Below are 20,360 nucleotides of genomic sequence, written 5' to 3' on the forward strand. Positions count from 1 at the left end.
GGTATGAATTCTTCATCTAAGTCTGAGGGATTGGGATAAAGCAGGAGTTCTTAACCAGGGTTAATTTTGACCCCCACCCCTACCCCCCACCTCCCCAGAGGATATTTGGCAGTGTCTAGAGACATTTTTGATTTTCACTACATTCGAGAGGAGAGAAGATGCTACTGGCCACTAGTAAATAGAAGCCAGGGCTCCTGTCAAATACCCTATGGTGCACAGAACAGCTCCACAAAATTTATCTAGCCCAAAATGTCAATAGTGCTGAGGTGGAAAAATTCTGGAGTGGAGGTAAGGGTACAGGGTAGCCAGGAATATTAAGAGGGAATAGGCATGTGCAGCTCTCTGACTGTAAAGAGCTCAGACTTTGAACAAGATATTGAAATAAAATGATGATCTAGCATAGCTACAGCTCAAACCTCATATGGTCAGCCCCTAACTTGCCTTTCTAAAATGTCAGTCCTTTCCATCTTCCCAATGTCATGTGTTATGTGCTAATTAAATAAGTCCTGCCAGAGGTTTGTATGAAGTTTTTGCACCTATTATCTTTTTTTTTTTTAATGCAGCCCCTATTTAAAGACATGACTGACCTAACTGATTCATCTTGAAGTAGTGATTCTGTCAGAGAAATGGGCAATCCACCAAAAATGAATTTAAAATAGTATAATAACTGAAGTTCTCTATTCATACTGTGAAACACAGTAAAGAAGACATAATCAGTAGCATTGCTTCTGGAAATCCCCATTTTCTTTGATGTTTCTAACCTCTGTCTTCCAAAATACCCCTAAAACCGCCGCAGGTAAAATTCTCTGTAATCCAAGCCCTTCTCTTCTACTTGTCCCTTTTCTCTTGACTATGTGTCATGAAAACTCAAAGAATCCATTTGGCAGTGATAGTGGAACGCTTGTTGGGGACCAGACGAGGGCATGCAGCAGACCAGCATTGCCTATCTGCAGGGAGGAGTAGGGAAGGCCTACATTAATACTCTTGGCTATAGTTATTTTCTAATAATTTATGAAAATGTGAAAAAAGATGTTAAAATCCCATTTCGCTGAGGAGAAAATTAAGAGCTAGTTCTGTGTTCAAATAGCATGCTACTTAGGATATCCCTGGGATATTTCTTAGGGAAAGACATCTTAGATGTTCAAGTCAAAATTCTGATAGTATCCTCTCTGACTGTTGAGAGCCTCTGTTTTTAATGACCCAAATTTCAGACCTTTTAGTTCTTTGAATGTTTAGATAAACACATCCCTGGAGGGAGGAGGGAGAGACAGGATAGAGAGCAAGGAGTATGTTGCCATCTCCCATCAGATTCTTCTTCGCCATCTGCTTGCAGCATCCTTACTATCAATAGTTAACACTCATTAAGACCTTGCTATGTGCGAGGTACTGTGTGTGATGGACTCTTTTTATTAATTATTTTTATCTTTACAACAAACTTACAAGGTGGGTTCTCTCGGCAAACTTTTCAAAGGAGAAACTGGCGTTTTATAAGGCTATGTAGTAAATAGCCCAGCTAAATTGCTAGTAAGTAATAGAGCTGGAATTTGATCCCAAGTTTTTCTGAGCCTAGAGCCCTCACTTTTAAATTCTCTTATTATGTTTTTGTAGATGCCTACAATAATCTAAAAAATCTTTCCAGTGAAAACATTTCCCTTGCTGCACAGTAATTGTTGTTTTCTCTTATGGAACTTTTTTTCATGAAGGGCAATCTGAATAAACTTTGAAATATATTAAGAACCCAGCAGTTTAAATGAAAATCTGAATGAATGTTATGAATTGATGTCTTGTTAGCAAATTTTGCCCATGATCTTTTGGCTTAGGGCAGTGTTTGCCGCGATTTCCATTTCTTCTGAATAGTAGACTCAGCTCTGTTGAGCCTATCTCTATCATCCTGAAAAATAGAGTTTGGACATACTCCAGATTATTTCATTGTATTGGAATGTCTTTGTGTTGTGTTATACTGTGAGTGTATGGGCCATCAGCTAGAAGCTGGAATGGAGCTTTTTGTTTTTTTCCCTAAATGTTTTCATTATGAGTAGATTGGACCACCTTCCCATAGTATTTATTATAGAGTATATTTCATTGTGCTGAATTCATCAGGATGAAATTTTACATACACAGGTGGCTCTAGCTTGCCCTTACTTTCCGGAATAGTTTGTTGATATCACTAGTTGTTGGAAGATAGAAAACACCCAGAGCCCATTTCGGCCTCAACAGGCAACAGAAAGTGTAGGAGATTACAGTCTTTTCCTCTAACAGATGTGAAAATAACAAGGAAAATGAGATAAGGGGCTAGATGGGTAAGGCATGACAGCCTATAGTATCAGCTTATACATTGATTCTAATTTAAAAGGGTATGTTTTAACCTTAAAAAGAATGACTTTCACCATGACATGGAATATATAAATTATCTTTAGAGTGGAAACATTTCTAAGTTAGGAGTGTCTAGCAGTAAAAGCACTGCCTTTTACAGTTGAGAGAACTGGGGGCTCAAGCTTGGTCGAATGCTTTGTCTGCTTAGTGGTATATCTAGTGCTAGAAAGCCACAATTCCCATCCCTGGGATAATTTATTCCACCAAGATTCTTATCCTCAAACTTGTAGTAATTCAGGAGTAGCAAGCCAATTTGTGGCCAGAGTTGAAGCTCTGAACCTATAAAGAGTGCTCATGAAATGTAATGATGGAGAAGGCCTCAAGGCAGTCTTTCATCCCCATCCAGGGCAGATGTCCTCTGCACTTTTTTGTTTTTTTTAAAGATTTATTTTATTTTTTGGCTGTGGTAGGTCTATATTGCTGCACACAGGCTTTCTCTAGTTGTAGCGAGCAGGGGCTTCCCCGAGCGATGGCTTCTCTTGTTGGGGAGCATGGGCTGTAGGCAACCAGACTTCGGTAATTGCTTCGTGTGGGCTCAGTAGTTGTGGCATATGGGCTTAGTTGCTCCATGACATATGGGATCTTCTCAGACCAGAGACTGAACCAGTGTCCCCTGCTTGCAGGGTGGACTTTTAACCACTGGACCACCAGGGAAGCCCGCTCATCCTCTGTACTCTTTGCACTTACCAAGTGTTAGTAACAGGAACCTTCCTCACATTGATTGTCTTCAACTGGTTAGGTCAACTTTGGACTGTCTGATTTTTATTGCTCTCAGATTTTCTTCCTTCGAACTTGCAACATTGGAACCACCTAGAATAATTCTAACTACTCTTTCAAATCTTAGTCATTTGTGTATTTGACCTTTTAGCTGTAACGCCCCCCACTTCATATAAACTGAGCTCTTCGATTTAATAAGCTTTATACTCCAACTTCTATATAGTCTGACTGTCATATGACATATCACTCAGTTTCTTTTGATCCCTCTCCTAGCAAATGATATGGCCCATGCAAAGAACTTGGACATCCTTAACTTCGCTCTCTCACTCCCATGCCCTCAGAGTCTTTACCCTAACTAGATCTTCACTCTGGTCACAGTTGCATTTGCCTGTCACCATTCAGAAGCTCTGAGTGTCATCTCAAGACTTCTGTACCATCCTGTGCCCCACAGTTCCTTGAATGTCAAATATTCCACTGCTTTGCTTTGCTACTCTTTTGAGAACTTTCATATGTAATTCATTGGACCAGAAAGAAAAACTCATTTAGAGATGCAAGGTCAATTGATCATACAGACAGCAGGTTTCTGTCTGAACTGTTTTGTAGATTTGGTCTCAAAAGTATGATTTGATGCCTTTAAAAGGAAGTGACTTGAAATTCACAGGCAAGAATACTGGAGTGGGTTGCCATTTCCTTCTCCAGGGGATCTTCCCGACCCAGGAATCGAACCCATGTCTCCTGTGTCTCCTGCCTTGGCAGGTGGATTCTTTAAGTCTAAGATGTGAATATTTTATCTCATTTTGTCTCCTATTTTCTTTCCATTGTGCAGGCCTTGATCCCTTCAAGGCAGTGTTGGCAGGGTAAATAACTATCTTACCTTGGTGAACTTTAGTTTCCAGGAAATATGCTAAAGAGTAGTATCTAAACATGCTTCTATAATTTTAATATTGGCTGCAAACCCTTTGGAAGAATTTTTTGCTTGTCTGCTGTTTGTCTTATACACCTTCTTTTGGTGTGTGAATTTACTTTTTTTTTTTTTTTTTCCTGTGGATTGGGGTGTGCATGTTTCAGTTTAGGACAAGTTCATTTTTATCCTCAAAATTCAGTATTCATTTCATATATAGGTTAATGAAGATCTGCGTGAACCATCATGTGCTCAGTGGAAATGAGCATATGTACAATTGTGAGGCTGGCATCACAGAAGGCAGCCGTGGCTTCTTCCCAAACTCTCTGAATGCTAGTCTAAATTGTTCTTTGGTATAGGTGGGCCATGGATGTGATACACTAAAGACATATTTAAATAATCTAATGGATGTTTGATAAAAGCTTGTTAGATAAATCGAGCATAACAATGTGTTTATTATGACATAAAGACTCTTCAATGTAAATAGTTCATTTCAGGTTCGGAGGATCTATATATTCAATCTTTGTGCTTGATGCTATATAAGACTTGGTCCCTCCCCAGTGGAACTTATAATTTTGTAGGGTTCAGAAGCTATGTTTACAAATAAAGTAAAAGGCTCTAAAAGAGACATAGACCAGATGATAGTGACATCAGAGGTAGTGTAAGGATTATTTGTTACTGATGGGAAGTTGGTGGAGGCCTTAGATGCTGGCATGTTATAGGTATTTAACAAATTGAATGAAGGAGATGGGACTTGAGCTAACACCTGGACCTGATGAAAATATTAAAATATTTAACCTGTATTTAGTGACTTTACCTTTTTTAAATTTTTTATTCCACTGGGTCTTTCTTGCAGCACATGAGCTTTCTCTCTTTGCAGGGAGCAGGAACGACTCTTTGTTGTGGTGCGGTGGCTTCTCTCATTGCAGAGCATGGGCTCTGGGGTCATGGGCTTCAGTCGTTGTGGCAGAAGGGCTTAGTTGCTCTGTGGCATGTGGGATCTTCCCGGAGCAGGGTTCAAACCTGTGTCCCTTGCATTGGCAGGTGGGTTCTTAACCACTGGACCAACCAGAGGAGTCCTATAGTGACTTTACTCAATTTTTTGTTATTTCAGTGTTTTAAAAAACCCAATTCCTAAGAATGTGACCATTAAAATTTCAGTTTACCCTTAACATGTACCTCTACCTCCAGTTTTAAGGAATTCACAGAGTATAAGGTCCAGTTTTTCTTGAGTAATCAGGGAAGGGGAAATGATTATTCTTAACATTTGTGAAATTCCAGATAAAGTCATTAACAGACCTTGCTTGACCTTAGCCTCAACTTGTACTGCCCAACACTAAATTTTTGACCGTTCAGCATGTCCTGTACTTTTGTTCTTTTCCTAAATGGATCAGAATATGGAGAAAAAATAAATCAGTAAACTCCATGACCCTCTTTATTGGACCCTAAGGTCTCCATTCCCTAATATCCTGAATGTGTTAATACATTGTGACTTTCCTATTTTGTTGTCACTGAGAAAAACTTATTTAGTTCAGGCTCTTATCTATTCAGTTATTTCCTGAACGTTTCCATGGATGTGGTGGAGAACTTGCCCTTTCCTGAGTCAAGTTGTGCCATTGTCTGTCTACCCAGATTATCAATGAATTCTTCCTTCAGTTGCTCTGAATTCAGCCTCTGCCTCTCATTTGTATCCTTGGCCCTTATTCTGCCTACGAGGTCTGTCACAGATTCTTCCATGGCAACTTCATCATGTGTTCCTTGAGTTGGATCTTCTCTAGGTGAAATATCCCAGACTGCTGGCCCAGAATTTGAGGTTAGAACCAAAACTCTAGTAAAATTAGTTTCGAGTGAGTTGAGTGTATTTTGGGAGCCTGTTATTCCGTCACCCTTTTATGGAACTTGGTGGAGGCCATCTGTTGCTGACTGTAGTCTTTCCAGAGAAGCTCTCGGTGGTGCTAGGTAGTGCCTTGTCTGTGGAGCTCCTTATGGTCCTATTCAGTCATCCTTAGCCATCATTTTGCTCTGCAAGTCACCTCTCAGGTACTAATAAGTAGTGAGGGCTAATAAATAAGCTGGCGATCGAGGCAGTGTGGTGTATTAGAAGGAGCAGCAAATGTGAAGTGAAGACCAGAGTTCCAGTCCCAGCTGTGCCACTTACTGGTGGGAGAAAATCACCAATCTAATGCATATGCAGTGGGGACCATTATAATGCCAACTTGCCCTGTTTAATAATCCAAGTGTCTGAAAGTACTTTGTAAAATGCAGTGTGCAAGTCATATATTAGTTAATGTTCATGTTTATTTTTAACATTGATAATATTGATAAAAGTAGAATATCTGTAATTTATAAAAATATATGTCTGATAATAATAATTATAGGTAATAGAAGTGTGACATTATTATAGAGTGTCATACATACTTCAGAACAAAGCAGCTGTTTCTCCTAGAAGATTTAATTTGAAGGTTTTCTAACCCTAGAGTGTCACCCCACAGATGTGCCAGTGGCAAGCTCACCGGCTTGTAGAGCCAGCTGGCTAACTTGATGTCTTCCCCACCCCAGTACTCTGCCAGAGCAGCTTTGGGGGCCTCTATAGGGACTCTTGAGAGATTTCCCACACAAGAGGTGGTTTGCCCTCCATGCTGGGTTTATGAGATCATCGCCAAGGTAGTAAATTATAAGATGCTATAATTCACTTTCCATAGGTGGTCTTGGCTGCATTCCACAGCCTTTTGGCTGAATGGTGGCTGATTTTGACACAGTGGCACAAAGTCAAAAATTCAGCCCAGATAACTGGTTTGCCGAGTGATGAGCAATAGGATCAACAGATGAGCCATTTGGTTTTTCTTTGGAGGCCTTTTTTGTTCACTTCATGTGTGTTTAGTTTATAGTGTTCTGAGTATTTCTAAAGTGATGGAGAAACAGTAACTGTAGGTATTTTTCAGAGCTAGAGGTTAGAAATGGTGATTTGATATACTCTTGTCAAGCTTCTTAATTTAATCGCTCTTTGTTGCCAGACACCAAAGTTGAGGGTCAGTTTTTTAACCTGAATTTGGGATTGCTCCCCCAATTAGCATGTCTAATGGTTGGCAGATTTTATGTGCTAAACCTCTGGCAGGGCTCTTTATGTGCATTTTATTATTTTTTTAAAAAGAAAAAAAAAACCTGGCACTAATCTTGAGCCTGAAGAAACTTCATGTTTACCACAGCATTTCAAATACTATGTAAGAATTTGGCTCAGTTTCCCAAAGCACTCTAATTTTTTTTTTCCTCTTGGTTCCAACACTCCTCAGTTCCACGGGATCCAAGCCAGGCAAATAATGGAAGCCAAGTGGTGCTTCATGTTTGCTGTGTGGATTCTGACAAATGTAGAGTAATTCTTCTATTCTTCAAAGCTGTTACATCTTTGGCTCCAGAACAATTGAGGTTGCCGGCTAAGCATTTAAAATCCTCTCATACTAAGATATAAACATATACTACTTTTCAATATTTTTTAAAAGAAAGAATGAATTACACCAAGTGTTTGCTACAATTTATGAAACTTTGATGTCAAAATGTCATTTATTCATAAGTTTCTGTTGTAGGGAGCTGTTTTAAAATATGTGCTTGAATTGTGTGTGTACAGTACAAACTACTTTGCATTCAACTCTGCTATGTGGGGTGTGTGTGTGTTGATAGTGGTAGGTTAGTGTAGAGGATTGTTCTGCTATGTTTAAAAATTTAGCTTTCCTAGAACAGATGTTAGCATAATTAATTACTACTTACTGAAAACTGCTGGCAAGAATGAATTACATATCACTTAGTGTACCCCATTACATGCACTAGGGCATAGCTAGGGTAATTCTGAAAATTACTTCCCCAGATCTTGGTCCTGTACATCCACTCTCAGTTCTCCAATAATTGAAATTGAATTGTAAAATAATATTTCACTTAGTAATCTAGTAAGATTTAATTGGTCTGGTTGAAATATAGGAGAATTTTATCTTCAAATCAGTGGCAGAGGTAGAGTGTCTGGCCATTATAACTTCAGAGCAATTTCAGTAAAGGAATTAACAGACTGAGTCAGTTAATTCCAAAGCACTAAGTCAGTTTAACACAAGTATTTACACTTTCTTTGGCTGAAAATTTTGAAGTGGTCATTATTATGAGACATTCTAAAACTGAGGTACATGTTGTGGTAGATGCTAAGAAATCTTTTTTAGAAACTGACCTAGTGGGAACAGTAACTAGAATCAGCTCAAGGAATTGCTAGTGTCTGAAACCTCACAACTAAATCAGATAATATGACACGGCTACTTTGTCCCTATGGTATATGCCACATGTATCTTTTTAACTAGAATTCATGTGGGAGGTTTCTGAATTTGAGAAAGGTAGGTAGGGTCTCTGAGGGAGCTCTATTTAATACATTTAAATGCTAATTTCTAAATTTAGCCAGATTCCTTTATGTTAAATAAGTGTTTTTCTGGAGGGGGGTCTTTGAATAAAAATTGTGGTTGTATAAAAGATATCCATCTGGTCTCCTTGGTTTTTGCCATTTATGTACCTCTTTCCCTCATGCCCTTTCTTGGGAGGGGATCAAAGAATTCTAAGCAAACCCTGGAACTGTCCAATGGACTTAAATGCCTAATTTATGTCTTATAAATTCTCATTTAGGCAAGCATAGATATTCGGATAGGCAAAGCTTAGAACCAATTTGAGTATATAATCTTTTATAAATGTCTTATACATACCATTCATACCCAGGCAGTGGAAGTTTTCTTTATATTACAAAGTGAAATGGATATTGAGCCATTTAGCGTTGTATCAGTAGTTCAGGTGAAAGTTGTGGGGGCTTAAATTATCCAGCTGTTGCATCTACTCTCTACTTTTAACATATAGTCATAGACCAAGTAATTTTAATGCCCCAAACATTAATTCCATCCTTTAAAATCAGTTTCAACTCCTTTTTAAAAGTAAAAGTCTAATATTCATTGGTAAACCAAAATCTTTTGGGGGGCAAAGAGAATAAATGGGATTATGAAAAATTGATAAATCAATTATTCGTGTTTATAGAGGTGCAGAGATCATGACAGCAGATTTTGAATTAAGACTAGATTTCAAGAGTTAAATCAACCTCCCTCTTGAGTCAGCAGAAAGTATCTGTTAGCAGTTGTCTGCATGTTTTTATTAAGAAAATTTTTTTGTCCAGCTTTATTGAGATGTAGTTGACATACAGCACTGTATAAATTTAAGGTGTACAGCATAATGATTTGACATACAGACATCATGAAATGATTGTGTTTTTAAATCAGTGTGTATGGTTTTTGTTTTTTTCATTTTTGTTAGCTAGGATGCTATTAGAAAAAGAAAATTCTCTAAAATATTTCTGAAATGGTTGACTATTTTTAATTAAAATCATTGGTTTTTACTTTGAGGGGTTCTGGTTATTAATGCTTATGAACATGAATTATCCCTTTACCTGGTCTATTTTCCATATTCCTTCACCTTGAACCCAAAGCAGATTAATCTTGAAATATCATTTTGGTTTCGATGAGAGTCTTCCTCTCATTCAGTGATGGCTATTCCTGATAATGGAGACTGCAAAGCTCTTTGGAGACCCTATTGCCTTCTCCATTCCTTCTGGGGCACCCTGTTAGCTACCTTGTAGCTACCTCCAAGATATCAGCTTGTCTTAGAAGGAAAGATCCGTGCCCCGCCCCGCCCCCGCCCCAAATAAAAATTCTGTTGTTTGTGGGTCTCTTCTTTATGTTGCTATATAAGTGAAGCTGAGACTCTTGGGAGCAGAAGCCAAAGCCCTTGAGAGAACTGTACCACTGGTCAGAAAAAGCCAAGGGCTGTACCAAGGTTGGTGTGATCCAGCATTTTCACTTATTAAATGATCACTTTTTAAATTTAATCCTCAAACACAGACCATGCAATTAGCCTTCAGTATCTGCAGATCAACCAGCCAGGGACTGGTCTGCTGATCAGGAGGACTGACTATACTGTGTCATTTTATAGAAGGGACTTGAGCATCCTCAGAATTTAGTATCTGTGGGGGTTGTGGAAGCAATTCTTAGTGGACACATAGGGACGACGGTACTGTGATTTTCTAGCTATCTTCTGACCCAGCACATGCTCTTCTTCAGTGCCTTCCCCACTCCTGTCCCCTTTTCCACCGGCTAATGAACACCTGCTCTCTTTGAAGTTTAAGTCCAGGCCTCAGGCAAGCAGCTCTCCCAGCCCTCTTCACAAATGATGCATCCTGTGCAAACATCTGTAAGGGCACGTTTCAATCAGGATGTCCTTCTCTGCCAGCTACTCACCCTCCCACACTAGACTGTGTGAGCAACTCAGGCTCTGGGACTGTCATTTGTCTCTATCTTTAGGTAGCACAGTGCCCACATAATAGTAATACTTCTAGATAATTGCTAAAGGAATCGTCTTTATTTGTAATAAAGCAAAGAAATAAATAGTCTGTGTTGGCTTAAATGGAGACCATGTGTCATGTCAGCATGTTGTTTTAATTTTATTTTAAATTTTCTAGGAGGCGACCAAGTCTTGTATCTCTGTCCAACTCTCTAATTATGGGGTTTGGCGGGAGTAGGGGCTAATGATTTGATGTTGAGTCAACTTTGAGCATGATAGCGGTAGTGGTTGGCCAGATAGCAATTTGTAAACTGGACAGCCATTTGAGATGCCATAACAGGAAGCTGACTGGAGTCAATGAATATTCTTCCAAAAGAAGTACAGGTTTAGTCATTGTTCACTTGAGTTTTTATTCAAGGTTACATTGTAATGGTGACTGGAATTTTTGCCTCATTCTAGTGAATTCATTTCTCCTAGCTTCCAAATATCCAACTATTGCCCTTTCTCAGGTAATGTCAGGGTAAATATAGTATCACCACAGCTATAATTACTTTTTCCTGTAATTATTTATGTATTGTCTGTTTTCCCCATTATTTTTACATTCCACGTGGCTGGTGTCTATTAGGTTCACTTAAGTACTTCATGTATAGTAGGTACTCAAGGTATATTTGGTGAATGCAATATGACCCTTAGTAATAAATTCACTGAAAGGTCACCAACTTTTCAAAGAGGCTTCAAGTTGTGTTTGTTCAGTTTTCCACAGCCTTGAATTAGAAGTCTTATTGATTTCCTATCACTTTAAAATTAAAGGTTGTATAGTGTCAGATTTCACAGTTCTCCATTATAGTGGAGAGGTGGAGGCCAAAAGTATGGTGTTAAAAATACAGATTTAAAAAGTAGAAAATACAGCTTATGTTTAACATGGTAAAGAGGACTGGTCTTAAAATGGGGTGGTGTTTTCAAAGGGTAGCTTGTGAAGGTATTTTCAAAGAGTAGCTTTGGTGCCTTCCTGGGAGAGTGGTATTAACCCGCATAGACTAACCCGTCCACAGTGCCTGGGCATATTCATTTTGGGCCTGATGGCTCTACTAAATTGTACTGATGTGGAAGTAGCTTTAGGCCACTTGTTTTCAACTAAATGTTATATGGATGGGTAGAGGGGACATTTAAAATGTGTGCCAAGGCAGCTGGATGATATTATATTACTATCCTAGGAACACTGAGGAGTGGTTATTTTTAGCTTTCACCTGAGCAAACATGACTCAGTTTGTTGACCTGAATCCATCCAGCCCCCTTCTTAAATACACAAACTATTAATCCCTAAAACCACGCTGGTGACTAACTGAGGCCTTCCTTATGTATAACTGTTGGTTAGTCAACTGGGGCTTGTTCAAAGGTTACAGGTAATTTCAGCTTCTCGCATCTCGTTCTTTTCTCTTACAATAAAATCTTTCACAATTCTAAAAAAATTTAAAGACAGAAATCAGAGTTCTTTTGACTTTTAAACACTGTTTTGTGACCTGTGTATTCACTGGCCATAGCTGATGAAAACACCTGCTACAGTAGCCAGCCAGCTAGTAGCTGTAGACTTTGTTTTTGGTTTACATTGATATGCTCTCTACTTAAGAAACACCTGGAAATTCACTTTTAGCTGGAGTAGGAAGTTGTCTTGAACTGTAAATATATTATTCAGGAAACATTATTCTGTTTAACTATCAGCATGTCTGTTTACTTTCTCAAACAAGTGTTTTGCCTTTTGAGCACTCCTAGAAATGGAAAATGTTGAATTAGCTTCAGGTTTTTAAAGTTATGCAGAAGGTTTTTTTAGACTAGATTTACTCAAGTGGAGAAAAATACTTGTGATTCTCATATAGCTTGAGATGCACTTGTGGCTTCTCCAAGTTATAATGTTTATGAAAATATTAGTATTCCTGGGATATTTTTCTCTCTGCGAGAAACACTAGACTAATGAAAGAATGAAAATAATTCAGGCTGCTACAAAGGCAGGCGTTCACCATGTCCATTAAAAATGCGGCCTTTGTGCCCGTAAAGTGTTCAGCTTCTCTGTTATTAAAGTTTGGAATGTGGCTTTGGAGGTTAACTAGAAACTCAGATAGTTATTTTTCATTTTGGTCTAAGAAGAGAGTGACTTGTTTTTCAAAAGGATTAAAAAAAAAAAAGAAATGAAAAAAGGTTAGGTTCATTTTGGAAGAATAGAAGTTTTAAAATGTAGTAACTATTTTCTGCAGCAAATAGTCAGTTTGAGTATGTTAGCCAAAAATAGAATTCATGACTTTCGTCTCCCTGTTTATACCTCTAACCACATTAAAAGGAGTTTAGTTAAATATGCCACTTGATCTTTGTAACGTTGGTGGACTATTTAGCTGAGTCAGGATGACCAAAGTTTGATCGATTCATATTTCTAATAATAAGTAAGATGTCTGATTTCAGATGGATTAGGTATAAAATGTCTTCATGATACATTTTGAGTTTTAAAGAAAAACTTCTCTGGTTTGAATTAGTGGCGGCTCTGTGTTGCAGTATTCAGGATACTGCACTGAAGGGCTTACAGATAGAGTTCAGCAGTGTTATGTTTTCTGATAAGTTTTAGTAGGCATTATCCCAGCTTCCTGGGACTATAACGTTTTACTTCTCAAAATTTACCATTAGGATGGATATTTAGGGGTAGAAAAATGTGTATTTGAGTATTAGAAGTAGGGCAAAGTATTAATAATACATAATACATACTCGAGTCATAAATGATTTTTTTCTCTTACTTTATATATTCGTCTAGTTGCTATTTGATCTCTTCCAAATAAGAGATGATTTCTGTTCATTAAGTGTCTGAAAGCACAGTACATCAAGTATCATATGTACCAAATTAAAGATATTTAAACCATGAACATAAACCATAATTTATGTTTTCCATTCACTACTTTCAGAGAAAAGCTTTATAAATAGATTTTAAAATATATTGTAATAGAAGGATCTACATGAAGCAAACAATGAAAATTTTCAGAGATATCAAAATGGACTACATTTAATAAAGACGTAATCTCTGTTCTTAGGTGAAAAAACTAAGTGTTGGGAAAGGAGACTGACTTTGTCCACATTAATTTATAGAGTTACTGTAATTTCAGTCAAATCCAACAAAAAATACAAATATTAAATGGAGTAGGGGAGGGGTTTTACTCTATCAGATATTGATATAAACCATTCATTTACATGATTTAAAATCAGTTGGTTGAGCCATGAATTTAAAGTTCAATACATGGAAAAAAAGAAAAAAAGTACAGTACATGGAATAGAGTAGGTTGTCCAGAAAAAAATCTATTGGTAAACATAAGACAAAGGTGCTATCATAAATCAACAAAAGAGAAGCATTTGTTCAGTAAGGAATAATTTAAAGATTTAGAAAAATTAGATTTTTACTTCATCCCTTGGTGCAAACCAAATTTCAAGTGGATCAACTATTTAAGAGTTTTTAAAAAATGAAATTGTTAAAAATAATAGAAAGTAAAAAGGTGACTACTGAATCTGGAAATTAGAAAATCTCTCTATATACAGAAGAGTGGAAAAAATATAAGGGAGAGATTATATATGAGATCTGGAACTTCTCTGTAGTATTAAAATATGCCATAAACAAATGAAGGCAGCAGATGGAAGAGCTGAGGTAAATTACTAACAAAACATATTAGGTAAAGAATTATTCTTATTTATAGACAACCTTTTCAGATCAAGGGGCTCGGGTGTAAGTAAATTAAATTGGTATATCACATGATTATTTTGCAACCACTAGATGAAAATTTTTAATTATATGGAAAATACTTACATATAACAGCTAAAATTTTGTATTTTTTCATGTACTTTCAAGCACTGTTCTGAATGCTTTCCATAGGTCAACTTGTTTAATGTATATAGTGACTCAGATAGTTACTACTAGGATTGCCATTTAAGAGATAGTAAAAGTAATACACACACAGGTTTAGAAATTCACCCCTAACTTTGCTAGCTTGAATTAATGGTGACACAACCAGAAATGACAGAGCCAGGCAGTTTGGCTCCACAGGTTGTGTTATTTACCACTGTGCTACTTTGCTTTGCTAAGTGAATAGAAAAGAAAACACTACAAAACTATGTATGGTATGACCCTATTTTACAAAAACATATGTTAATATTACTATGTATTTTAAAGTTATACAAATTAATTCCTCTATGAATTTTTATCTTAGTATACACTGATAGAAAAAACATAATATTTTGATATTTTTACAGCAGTGGTTCCTTCTCTCAAGTGGGATTTTGGGTAAATGTTGTTTTGAACTTAAACATTTCTGTATTTTGAAACTTTTCTTTTATAGTGATATGGCCATTTTATAATTACAAAATTGTGTTGTTAATGTTCTATCAAATGATCCCTCTCAAAATGCAGGGATCATATTTTAGTATATCCCTAAAGTGTCAAGTCAGTGTTTGGGTTCCCACTCTCTGATAGGTACCTTCATTGGGATCCCAAAGTCAAAATAATTCTTTCTGTCAATCAAAAGCAGTGTTGTAGAATTTCAGAGTGTAGAAAAGCCTCAGAAACCAACCATCTTGATTGAATTTTAGAAGCCAACCATCTTGTTTCTCAGATGAGGATCCTGAAGAGATATACTTTGTTTAACCAATTTATTCCAAATTACCGGAGAGTAAGTCATTCGACCATGCCTCAGACCCCAGGTTTCCTGACTTCAGACACTGTGTTCTGTGAAGCCCCAGTGCCCTCCAAGCCTTCAAGCAGGTGAAAGTGAAGCATAGTTGATTCTTGTGACATTTGTTTGGCGTGAGGAGATAACTGAACAAAACTGGCTACACGTGTTTTCAATCACCAGTTATTTATTGAAAGAATACAATGAGAAGGCTCTTGGGTATTATGACACCTCTAGAGATCACTGAAGGATCCTCACCTGGATTTGGGAGATCTCTTGGTTTTAATAGGGCTTCCTTAATAGGTAGCTCAGTTGGTAAAGAGTCTGCCTGCAATGCAGGAGACCCTGATTTGATTCCTGGGTCGGGAAGATCTGCTGGAGAAGGGATAGGCTACCCACTCCAGTATTTTTTGGCTTCCCTGGTGGCTCAGCTGGTAAAAAGAATCCACCTGTAATGCGGGAAACCTGTGTTCGATCCCTGGGTTGGGAAGATCCCCTGGAGAAAGGAAAGACTACCCACTCCAGTATTCTGGCCTAGAGAATTCCATGGACTGTATAGTCTATAGGGTCACAAAGAGTTGGACATGACTGAGTAACTTTTACTCACTTGGTATTAATAGACTTTCCTGGTGGCTCAGACAGTAAACAATATGCCTGCGACCTAGAGGCCAGGCTCTATTCCTGGATCGGGAAGATCCCCTGGAGAAAGGAAATCTTGCCTGGAGCATTTCATGGAGAGAGGAGCCTGATGGGCTATAGTCCATGGGAGTTGCAAAGAGCTGAATACAGCTGAGCGACTAACACTTGATATTAATGATCCTAAGTTATGGAAGGCAGTGTGAAAAATGGAGAGGACAGTAGTGGAAAGAATGTTAGCCAGAATTAGGTACTTGCATGGATGATTCTTCTAAAACAGAAAAACATTCTCTTTTCAGCTCCAGGACCCACAACGGCAGTATCCTACATGTCAGTGAAATGCGTGGATGTCCGTAAAAACCATCACAAGGCAAAATGGTTAATGCCTTGGGGACCCAACCAATGTGACAAGATCCGAGACATCGAGGAAGCAATTCCAAGGGAAATTGAAGCCAATGACATTGTGTTTTCTGTCCACATCCCCCTCCCTTCCATGGAGATGAGTCCTTGGTTCCAGTTCATGCTATTTATCCTGCAGCTGGACATTGCATTCAAGCTGAACAACCAAATCAGTAAGTGCACCCTCCCTACCCCCTCCTGTCTTGGGGAATTTCTCTCTTCAGGCTTTTCAGAGCCAGTTATAATAGGAGTGAAATAATAGTGTTACTGGTGACAATTATTGACTGCCTTCTACTTACTAGATGCGTTTCTCAGTACTCTACCTGAATGAACCCATTTTATCTTCCTACCAGTTCCTAAAGGTAGGTCTTATTTCACTTTCCAGAGAGAAAACTCAGGCATCAGTGAGGTTGCCCAAAGTCAGAAGGCCAGAGAGTGGAAGAGCTGGAATTCAAAGCCAGGCAGCCTGGCCTAGGAGCCCTGCTCTAGGCAAGTTCCATGCCTTAGTGCCACAAGGGAGCTGCCAATGGAATGATTGGAGAATTACTGAAAGGTCCCATGTTTCCAAATGTCTCTTCTGGTGAGGCTTTGAATTAAGCCATTGCCCAAGAAAAATATACCTGTCAAAATGGGAACACCAACCCAGGAGCTCCCATTTTCCCATAAAATCAGGTTATTTTTCTAGTTTGCTCAGTTGTGATTCAAGACTCTGAGGGCATGAGGCATATCAGCATTTTGTGAGGGGGAGATTGGTGATTTTTGAGAGGCAGATTCACTTGTGACATCTGGAGATAATATAGGGAATCTGTCCATGGATGAGAGTACTTTTTTTAATTCTAATTTTCTTGTATCAGAAATTATTGTGATACATAATTGTTTTAATTTTACTCCACTTAGGAGTTAGAACAGTATATATGCCTGATTGACATTTTATCTGGAACAGATTATGCTGAGATCATTTTTCAAAATGTAATTCTACCCCTGATTCATTCAATCTCTTACTCATTAATTCAGACTGTTTTTGAGTACCCACTGCTACCACACACTGAACTGATGGCTGGACATGTAGATACATATGAAGACACTGTCCTTCAATGGGCTTACAGTGGAGATGCCAGGCAAATAATCAATCATTACAGTACAGTGTCCAAGGTATACCCAGGAGCTGTGGGAGTATGAAGAGAAGGCTTTAGAGCAGAGAAAGGGAAGTCTGCCTTGGCATATACACATACACACATCTGTGCACGTGTGTGTGTGTGTGTGTGTGTGTGTGTGTGTGTGTAGAGGTGAGCAGACAGATCTTTGAGGTGATATTAAAGAGTGAAAATTCTGACAAGGAACTGGAGATGAGGGTGGGTGCAAGTGGAAGATCATTTTCTTTTAAATTTTTTATTTATTTACTTTGGATTTTTTTTTTTTTTGGCTATGCTGCATCTTAGTTGTGGGATGTGGGGTCTTCAATCTTTGCTGCAGCATGCAGGATCTTTATTTGCTGCATGCAGGATTTAGTTCCTTGATCAGGGATCAAACCTGGGCCCACTGCATTGGGAGTGCAGAGTCCTAGCCACTGAACCACCATGGAAGTCCCTGGAAGAGCATTTTAGCTAGAGGGAGTGGTTGATGTGCACCTGGACCTTCATGTTAATAACAACCTGACACATTCAAGTGGTACTTCCTATGTCCCTATTCTCTTGCCTATTGGCTTGCTTGCTCATTCATCGCTTGTGTAATGCATTTATTCATTCAAACTTACTAAGTCTCAACCATGTGTTAAGTACTAGATACAGAAGATACAAGATTGAAAAAAGCACTAGGGGAGAAATGGTTGAGAAACAGACACTTAAACATACGATTAAGAAAGCTAAGTGCTATAATGAGAGGCGTATACAGTATAATGTTTGAGCTTCAGGAAGGGAAATTTGCTGTGAGGTTAAAAACAGAGACTAAAACCAATGTGTATACCTTGAGGTCTGGGTTTTGTATTCCTAGTTCCCAGAATGTATTCAAGAAAAGGAGAATTAGGATCATTAGAGGAGCCATGGGAAGCTGACACGGATAGATTAACTGATTTATGTTCTGGTGTGAAGGTCAAGGACACAGTACTCTGTTTTCTGGGCTGGTTGCCTGTTGTGTATTTCCATATAATATTCTGAGACAGACTCCTAACTCCAAGGGTAAAGGAAATGATTTACTCTGTAATAGAAATTAAATAATTGCTCTGTATTGGCTGTATTAGTGCTGGGTAACAAATTATCCTAAAATTTAGCAGCATAAATCAATAAACATGTATCATCTCCCTGTTTCTCTGGGTCAGGAATCTGGGCAGTCTTAACTTGGGAGTCTCTGGCTGACTCTTCTGAGGTTAGACTCAAGTCATTGGTCTGATCTACAGTCTTATCAGAAGGTTGAAGCCTCAACCAAGCTTGCAACTGGCATCTAAAGAGTGGGACAGTTTTGTGAGGCTGAGCCCTTTACCTGTGGAATCTGATGTTATCTCTGGGTAGATAGTGGTGTCAGAATTATTGGATGTGTGGGAAATTCCACCCTCCATCCTAATTGGTCATCAGAACCTACTACATATCTGAATAACTTCACAGAGGAGTTGCTTCCCATCATATATTAAATCTAAACATCAAAAATACCTATGTTGTGCTCGCTTCGGCAGCACATATACTAAAATTGGAATGATACAGAGAAGATTAGCATGGCCCCTGCGCAAGGATGACACGCAAATTCGTGAAGCGTTCCATATTTTTGAAAGATGGTAATGACAACCCTATATGCAAAACAGAAAAAGAGACACAGATGTACAGAACAGACTTTTGAACTCTGTGGGAGAAGGTGAGGGTGGGATGTTGCGAAAGAACAGCATGTATATTATCCATGGTGAAACAGATCACCAGCCCAGGTGGGATGCATGAGACAAGTGCTCGGGCCTGGTGCACTGGGAAGACCCAGAGGAATCGGGTGGAGAGGGAGGTGGGAGGGGGGATCGGGATGGGGAATACGTGTAACTCTAAGGCTGATTCATGTCAATGTATGACAAAACCCACTGAAAAAATAAATAAATTATAAAAAAAAAATACCTATGTTGATGACGCTTTAACTAAAACACTGCTATATGTAAATGAAATGTGTATGTTTTTTTTCCCCCAAGTATATCTTCAGGCTCCAAAAGACATTTTATCTTCATCTAGAAAAAGAGTGGATTAAAGATTCTTAAACAACATCCTTTAAATGTCTTGTAACATGAATATCTGTACTTAATAGGGACACACTAAAATTCTAATAAGATGGACAACTAACAGTTGCTTCAATAAATAAAATAAACTGGAACCATCAAGAAAACCAAATTGATCAAAAAATGCTTATTTTGAGCAGTAGCTCTGATGGGGCCTGTTGACTTTAATTTGAAAATGTTATCTGTTGGGTTCATGAGAATATTCTTTCCTTAAGTGCATTTTCTTTGCTGTTTGCTAATGGACACTAAAGAGGGCATCAGTTAAAGAGGGATGGTGTGCCTTTGCTGAGTTATATAGACATATACATGTAATAATATTTATGGGACATAGTAGGTCTAGGTGTCCCCCCGATCCTTATATTAAAGAGTATGTGCAACCTCCTGTCTACCTTTTACATTTTATCATTGTTTGAATGCCTTTTTGATAGCAGTATGTGGGGCAGAAGAAAAAAGATTGGGAATGTGGTTAATAAGATCCTATTATATGTGGATGACTTTCTGTTTATTAAAGATTCAGTGCTAGCAATATTACTTCAAATAGAAGGAAGAGTCAAGACCAATCCTGTTTTTTTTCTTTAAGCTTTCCTAGGCAGTCTATGAAATGAGATTCAGATTTCAAATAATAAGAGATTTCACACTTGGACTATGAAATTAAAGTTAAGATTTTATATACACATGTGGAGTTTTCATGTATCTTTTAAGGGTCCTTAAGCAGACAAAATAATCAAAGGACTATATATTTTACATGACACAGTCATTGGAGCTAAATTGTTTATTCCTTTTAAACTTTCAGTTTAAGATGATACAGGTTTTGGCTAGGATTTGAGATCTTGACTATCCCTCAGAAACTGAATAAGCATTGATATTCACTTTAAAAACTGGTCATTGTTTCATCAATTCCAAGATTTCATCAGACTCATGTCTTGAAAGTGAAAGTGAACGTGCAAGTCGTTCAGTTGCGTCTGACTCTTTGCAAGAATTCTCCAGGCAAGAATACTAGAGTGGGTAGCCTTTCCCTTCTCCAGGGGATTTTCCCAACCCAGGGATCGAACTGGGG

The 20,360-nt window shown here is 38.2% G+C and overlaps 1 protein-coding gene and 1 non-coding gene across 2 annotated transcripts in view; both read left to right on the plus strand.

Moving 5' to 3' along the window:
* The window catches only part of WLS (Wnt ligand secretion mediator), a 113,810-nt gene that overhangs the window by 23,970 nt on the left and 69,480 nt on the right, over nucleotides 1–20,360 (plus strand). The window contains exon 2 of the mRNA XM_043878752.1: nucleotides 15,963–16,235. Coding sequence (XP_043734687.1) covers nucleotides 15,963–16,235 — 273 coding nt within the window. The remainder of the gene's footprint in view (nucleotides 1–15,962; nucleotides 16,236–20,360) is intronic.
* Nucleotides 18,712–18,818, plus strand: LOC122678433. The gene has a single exon (XR_006336107.1). It is a non-coding gene; the product is annotated as a U6 spliceosomal RNA (small nuclear RNA).

The sequence above is a fragment of the Cervus elaphus genome, chromosome 20, assembly GCF_910594005.1.
Source record: "Cervus elaphus chromosome 20, mCerEla1.1, whole genome shotgun sequence".
Lineage (NCBI taxonomy): Eukaryota > Metazoa > Chordata > Mammalia > Artiodactyla > Cervidae > Cervus > Cervus elaphus.